Here is a 6369-nt window from a genome sequence, read left to right on the forward strand (position 1 = left end):
TTTTCATATTTTGTATAGTAATTTGAACAATATTACAAAAGTAAAAATATACTTATATTTTTTATTATTTATTTCATCATTTGATAATATATATGTTTTGTTTTTTAAAAAAGATATGTAATTTATTTTTATTTGATATAAATTTTAGGTGTATTAATATTATTGCAAATAAAAATAATGTAAAGTGATGACATGTCATTTTCTTTTTACTTTTTTTAAAAAATTATTTTTATAATAAATTAATCAAATATAAAATTTTATATATTATAAATTTTAAAAATTTAAATATAATTTTTAAAAATATTAATTTATATATATGTACGTAAAATAAATAAAATTATTTTACACATCGAGTCACAATCTAATTTTTATAAAAAGTTTTGTATACATAATTTACTTAAAAGTTGCTCCAACAAAAAAAGTAAAAAACAAAAAAAAAGTTTTTTTCATTTAATATTTTAGAAATAGGAGGCGCGGGGAGTGTAAGAGCTGTGACTAGAATACTAGAATAGCAATGAAAATTCACTTTTTTTTTTTGTCGTTAAGGGGACATAATTTTACATTAAAAGAAAAAAAAATAAAGTTCGATTCTTAATTTTGATTTTTTTTTTTTAAATTATCTTAACCATTACGAAAATTCACGTTTGGAAATCATCCAGCGAGACCATGTTTATTTTTACGCTCATCCTAATTTTAAAGTCATTAAAAAATTTAATCATAAAAACTCAAAGTGGAGTGGAATGCTCTCGACTCGGTATTGGAAGATTATTGACTTGTTCGTTCTTTTCTCAAGAGCAATGAAACGCCGCAAAAATAATCCAAACAATATAAGAAACGTGGCGTAATATGATTGGACCTTCAGAGTCTATTGGCCGTTTACCGTCGCATCACCTGACAGATAATCCCCAAAAGTTTAAAAGAATCTTCTCAATCTACTCCGTGACTCTAATTTTCCCTCGGGAATGTTCTTTTCTCAAACAAAAACTCACGTTCAACGAGACGGATATGCAAAATACAAAAAACAAAAAGAAAAAAATTTTAACATGCGTCACCACTTGTCACCCTACGGATGAACCCACCACTCACAAGTCATAACAATCTAACAGTTCGGTGAGACACGTGGTCACTTACAGGCAACAGCCGGTCTTAGACTGGACTATCCGGTAAAACCCCCCAAAAAGCGAATCTTTTTATTTCTTTAATTCTAAAATATTTAAAAAACAACAATCGTACAGTGCACATCTCCCATGTGATTTTAAAGTTAAAAAATCAGGCTCTGTACCTTTCTTTTTCTCTTTCATATTTGTGTATTTTTTAATTCTTTTCTCTTTCATTCCTTTTCTTTCCTTCTCTTCTATTCTTTCTTTGCTCTCAGAAGTTAGGGATTGTCTTTTGAATGGTTTTCGGTGGGTGAAGATAGAGAAATTCATCTTCAATTAGAGTTCAAATCTGATCTTTTGTTTTGGAGATTATGGAGAGGGATTTCATGGGATTGGGTTCAAAAAATGCTCCGATTACAATCAAAGAAGAGGCCTGTGATGAGCCTAAGGGTTCAGGTATACTTTTCTTTTCTTTTTAATTTATATAATTGATTAAGTTTTTCGTTATTAATTAAAAACATAAGTGAATATGCAATGGAAGTTGATGTTTCTGATCGAAACTTTTAAAAAATTTTCTTGTCTGGATTTTATTTTGTTTTTATAATACTTCTCTTTTCAAGTAATAACGTTGTTTAGAAAAAAAACTGCCTTAGGCTACGTGTATTTAGTTTATATATGTTTATTTCCTTTCAATTTTTTTGAGTGATTAATGACTTTCTTGATTTGCTTAATTTTCTTGGTAACCAAACAAGGGGAAGGGGGTCAGGGAAAGTTTTGTTCCAACAAGAAAATCCACGAGCAAGATGCCCTTTCCGTTTAATTGAAAAAAAAAAAAAGGAAAAAGAAAAGAGCCTCGTGGTACAACGTTTGTAAACTCAAGGTACAATCACTTTACAGCAGTCCTAGGCTAGGATACTTTTAATAAAGTTGACATGGACATTTACTGTTAAAAGTGCGTGATTATTAGGATGTTGAAAATAATGATTATTAAATTTTTTTTATTTAAGCTCTGTTTGATAAATTGAAAACTTTATTTATTTTTTGTGGTAAATTCTAAAGCGCCCTTCTCGTGACCAGTTAATAAGTCAAACGGAGCGGTTGGCGGGGTTTGCTGAGCGGTTGAGCATTATTACAGAGTTTGTTGTAGTAACTCTTAACACATGAAACTTTTGTATGTCAAGGGAACGCTCGTCCTTTTCCCGGAACCCAAAAGATTATAAAAAGAATAGAAAAAGGAAAAACATATGTTGAGCTAGTTTTTGCTTGGCTAAGACTTCTAATTTAGTTGTTGAATAAGTTACTGTGCCATGTTGAGTTGCCGTGTGATTCCCTTTTTCTTAGACAAATTTCTTCTATAACTTTTAAATTTTATTATTATTTTTTAATTTTTAAATGATGTTGTGAATGGTTGTGACTGGCTTTGTACAAGATCATTAGAGATAAAATATTATAGCTGTCGAATAATGTGGTTGCGTGTTAATAAAATGACATGGATGGGTACAATGTAATTAAATAACGATCTTATCAGGGACTTGAATTATAATGCTTCTTTATATTTCTTAAATGTGGCATTTAGAAAGGTAGTGCCTAATGACATATGCTTTGGACATTTTTTAGGGAAATACTCATTAAAGAAAGTGTTTGTTTACAATAGGATGAATAATATATTCCAAAGTTGATGGGGGCATGTGCCATAGATGTTCTGACCATGGTTTTTTTAGTACTTAGAGGTGTGGTTCTCTTTTTCTATTTAGATATAATTAATATACAACATGAATTGGATGCTTCATGATAAGATTTCTGGTGGTTTTGGCTTCATATATCTATCTCATATTTTTAATTTAATTCCATTTTTTTAAATATGTCAATAAATGCTTTCTTTCCCACTTCTAATACTTGTCAGAAACACACTCTATTAGAGTATTTTTTTTAACCTTGTTCTATATAGTTACCAATCAAGAAAATGAACATTATATTTTGCAATATGGTTTAAATATTTTGATCTTCCTGAACCAAAAGATTAATTGATTCCTACAGAGTTCTAAGTTTGGAGGTATTTAGAAAATTATGTACAAGAAGTCTCTAGCACTGTTTTCTTTTTTCTTTTTCTTTTGTTGCTTTTGCTTGCAATTGGGTGATTCTGAATTTCACTCTGAGATGGAAATGAGAATGCGTCCTACCAGGCATGATATTCCAATCCTTTTGGTTCTGCAGTAATGTCAAGAGGTTCAGGGATGCAGTTGTCTTTCTCAAACAAGGTATCTGCCGTTCCTCAGTTCCTGTCTTTCAAGGCTGCTCAAGAAGTTAGGCTGAGGAAGATCGCTCATGATCCTCTAGTCTCATCTGGATTTATGGCAATATCAACTGCTGATTCTAACCAGAAACCATATTCTGGCTTGACCCAGGTATGTTAATTGCCATCACGAACTTCTTGGTTTCTAAATTTTTTTTTTAATATATTTGAGAACTTTATTTCATGTCTGGATTTGTTAATTGCCATCATGAACTTAAACTATGCTCATTTTTTATTTTTTTTTTACCTTCAAATTTCAATATACAGGCATTTTTGACTGGTTGTCTTATAGTTTCATTGCTGGTTTACTGATTTTTCCTCACCTTTTTCCCTCCTCCGATGACTTGCAGAAACAAGGGGGAATCTACTACACAGAGGCAACATATGGTCTACAACAATTTGATGGGCACCAACCCCACCATTCCCAGGAAGTGAGGATATTTCCAGTCTCCAGCCACCCAAATGAAACAATTACAGTTTCTATGAGCACTCCCATTCTCCAGTCCCATCTTGCCTCCACCAGACAGAATATAATTAGTAATACAGTAAACCCACAACCATTTGCAGGAGTCCCAATCATGGCTCCCCCTGTATCTGTTGTTCCTCCATCAAGTTCTGTTATTGGTACCACTGATCTTAGGTATCTTAACTTCTGTCATTTTTCTACATGTCATTTTAGTGAATCTCAATAACACATTATAAACTATCAGCTTAAATTGATAGTTGGAATGATCAAGGTGAAGCTGAATTCATTTTGTAGGAATGCTTCCAAATCTTCTGGAGCACCATCTCAGTTGACTATTTTTTATGCTGGTTCTGTGTGCGTGTATGATGATGTGTCTCCTGAGAAGGTAACATATTGCTTGAGCTTATTTGGTTTATATGCTTGACACCATTAACGTTAGGTGGTACTTAATTCTTTGCCTCCGTATTCAGGCCCAGGCTATTATGTTATTGGCTGGAAATGGTTCTTCTGCAGTTCATAGTAAAACGGTTCCTGTGACTCAACCCCAGACATCTATCCCACGACCTTGTTCTGCTGATGCTCTTGCTGGAAACAATGGTTGTACCGTGGCACCATTTTCAGGCCTTCCAAGTCATCTTTCTGTAAGCTCCCATGTCGTTTTACAGCCAGGTGGAGGATCTAGTGGCACTAATGAAGTAACAGCCACCACACAAATAGGAGCTTCAGCATCTACTAGTAACCAACCAGAGCCTCCCAAATTGGCTAGCTCAGCAGGATCTGCTTGGACAACTCTAATTCCAGCAGGTATTAAACTCGTGTTTTTTTGGGTAGGATTCTCCAGTAACTATTGTATTTTTCTATTAAACTCCTGGTTTCTTGGGTAGGATTCTCCAGTAACTATTGTATTCTTCTCTAAACTCTTTTTATTGTTTTATTTCATATATTATGTTCTCTGCTTTTTTTTTCTGGGAATCTCAAGAAAAACTACTATTGTTTTTTGTAGTAGCTGTGCCTCAGGCTCGTAAAGCATCCTTGACTCGATTTTTAGAGAAGCGTAAAGAAAGGTAGTTGCTTATTTTCTCAATTTGGTGACAATTATTTGAATGTCCATAGAAATACTACTCAGTTCTAATCATGAGTCGCCTTCTATTTTAAATATTAAGGATTGGGAACTCGTAGTTTAATATTGATATTGTCAAGTCACAGTTTAAGATCTGTGTCTTTGAAAACAGTGAAAGTTGGGATGATTCACTTGGATGATACTATTATCCCAACTGAATGATGTGATTCTAAGTTTTATGTTTAACTTATTAAACTGTCTCTGATGGGATGAGATTTGACATGAGTATATTTCTAGTACATGTAGTCTCAATATTTTCTTTTCAGACCTTTTGAATTTTTGATGATGGTAGCTATGTGATAGAAGTTGTAACTAGTCTGTTATGTTCTATAAGAATTAAGATGGAGTCACTTGTTTTCCGGGTGATTTACAATGCTAATCTCTGCTATGATGCTTGCCCTTGGGCACTTGTACTCTGGCTACTGGCAGATTTTTTTTTAACTATGTTCTTCTTTGTCAGTATCAAATGTTATCAAATATATTGGATGCCCTTTGAATTATGTCATGGGACTTATTACGCTGAATTTGTACTGCATTGCAAATCAGAGTTTCTCAGTCTTACATCTTTCTGGTTTACATCCAGGGTAACGAACATTTCGCCATACAGTATCAGCAAGAAATCTCCTGATTCTGGTCCTCTTGCATCTGATGGTATAAGTTTTTCTGTGACTTCCTCTTGATCCAATCCTCTACAAGCCATGAATTAGGTGTCGGGGCGTTTGGAATGAGCAACTGCTATAGATAATGTAAGAGGTCTTTGTCGACATTTGTTTTTGTTCGTAATTATGTAAACTCGATACTTTTGATGTCAAATTTTAGGTTCAGTGTATTAGATATATACGTGTGTGTGTGTGTGTATATGTTTTCAGTTTTCTTTTTCGCAAGTCCTTTCATTTGGATGTGTCTTCTCTTCCGATAACATTTGGAATACCTTAGGAACATCTATTCCAAAAGCATAATTTTGTATTGATCTGTGCTAATAAGTCGTCGCATTTGACATTCAAATGAGATGAGTTTTTGCTAGTACTTTTGTTTTTGGACAAGTTTTTACTAATACGAGTGCTCATTCTTGCGTTTCTTTGTGCAAGAGGTTGCATAATGTCAGTGGTAGAGGTGGTAGTGTCGGGTCGATATAGTTGATTTAAAATTTAGCTTAAAATTTTGCTCGTGAATGTTAAGAGTATGGTTCAACATAGATTCATAATCATGCCAAATCGGCACGTTCGTTAAGACAAAATATGGGCCAACATGACATATGGTCTGTAACCTTTATGGGTTGTCATGCCTAGCATGGTATAATTTATCATAACGAATTCAGTCAAGCTTTTTAAAATTTTGAACTATTGCTTGAGTTCAAAATATATTTTTAATGTATATAAGGAGGTTTATT

The 6369-nt window shown here is 33.1% G+C and overlaps 1 protein-coding gene across 3 annotated transcripts; it reads left to right on the forward strand.

Moving 5' to 3' along the window:
• The first annotated feature begins 1221 nt into the window (after positions 1 to 1221).
• On the forward strand, positions 1222 to 6005 carry JAZ3 (jasmonate-zim-domain protein 3). 3 transcript variants are annotated; one of them, XM_089746482.1, is made up of 8 exons: positions 1233 to 1556; positions 1853 to 1980; positions 3315 to 3505; positions 3744 to 4033; positions 4154 to 4244; positions 4330 to 4663; positions 4863 to 4923; positions 5563 to 6005. In XM_089746482.1, the coding sequence occupies exons 3-8, from the start codon at positions 3317 to 3319 to the stop codon at positions 5657 to 5659; spliced, it is 1062 nt and encodes a 353-aa protein (XP_089602608.1). In that variant the 5' UTR covers positions 1233 to 1556; positions 1853 to 1980; positions 3315 to 3316; the 3' UTR covers positions 5660 to 6005. The 3 variants fall into 3 exon arrangements, with proteins under 3 accessions (XP_022725967.1, XP_089602609.1, XP_089602608.1); XM_022870232.2 differs by lacking the exon at positions 1853 to 1980 and having other exon boundaries at positions 1222 to 1556; XM_089746483.1 differs by lacking the exons at positions 1853 to 1980; positions 5563 to 6005 and having other exon boundaries at positions 1228 to 1556; positions 4863 to 4927.
• The last annotated feature ends 364 nt before the right edge of the window (positions 6006 to 6369 follow it).

Source organism: Durio zibethinus, chromosome 17, assembly GCF_047325235.1.
Source record: "Durio zibethinus cultivar Kanyao isolate XHJ-2024 chromosome 17, ASM4732523v1, whole genome shotgun sequence".
Classification (NCBI taxonomy): domain Eukaryota; kingdom Viridiplantae; phylum Streptophyta; class Magnoliopsida; order Malvales; family Malvaceae; genus Durio; species Durio zibethinus.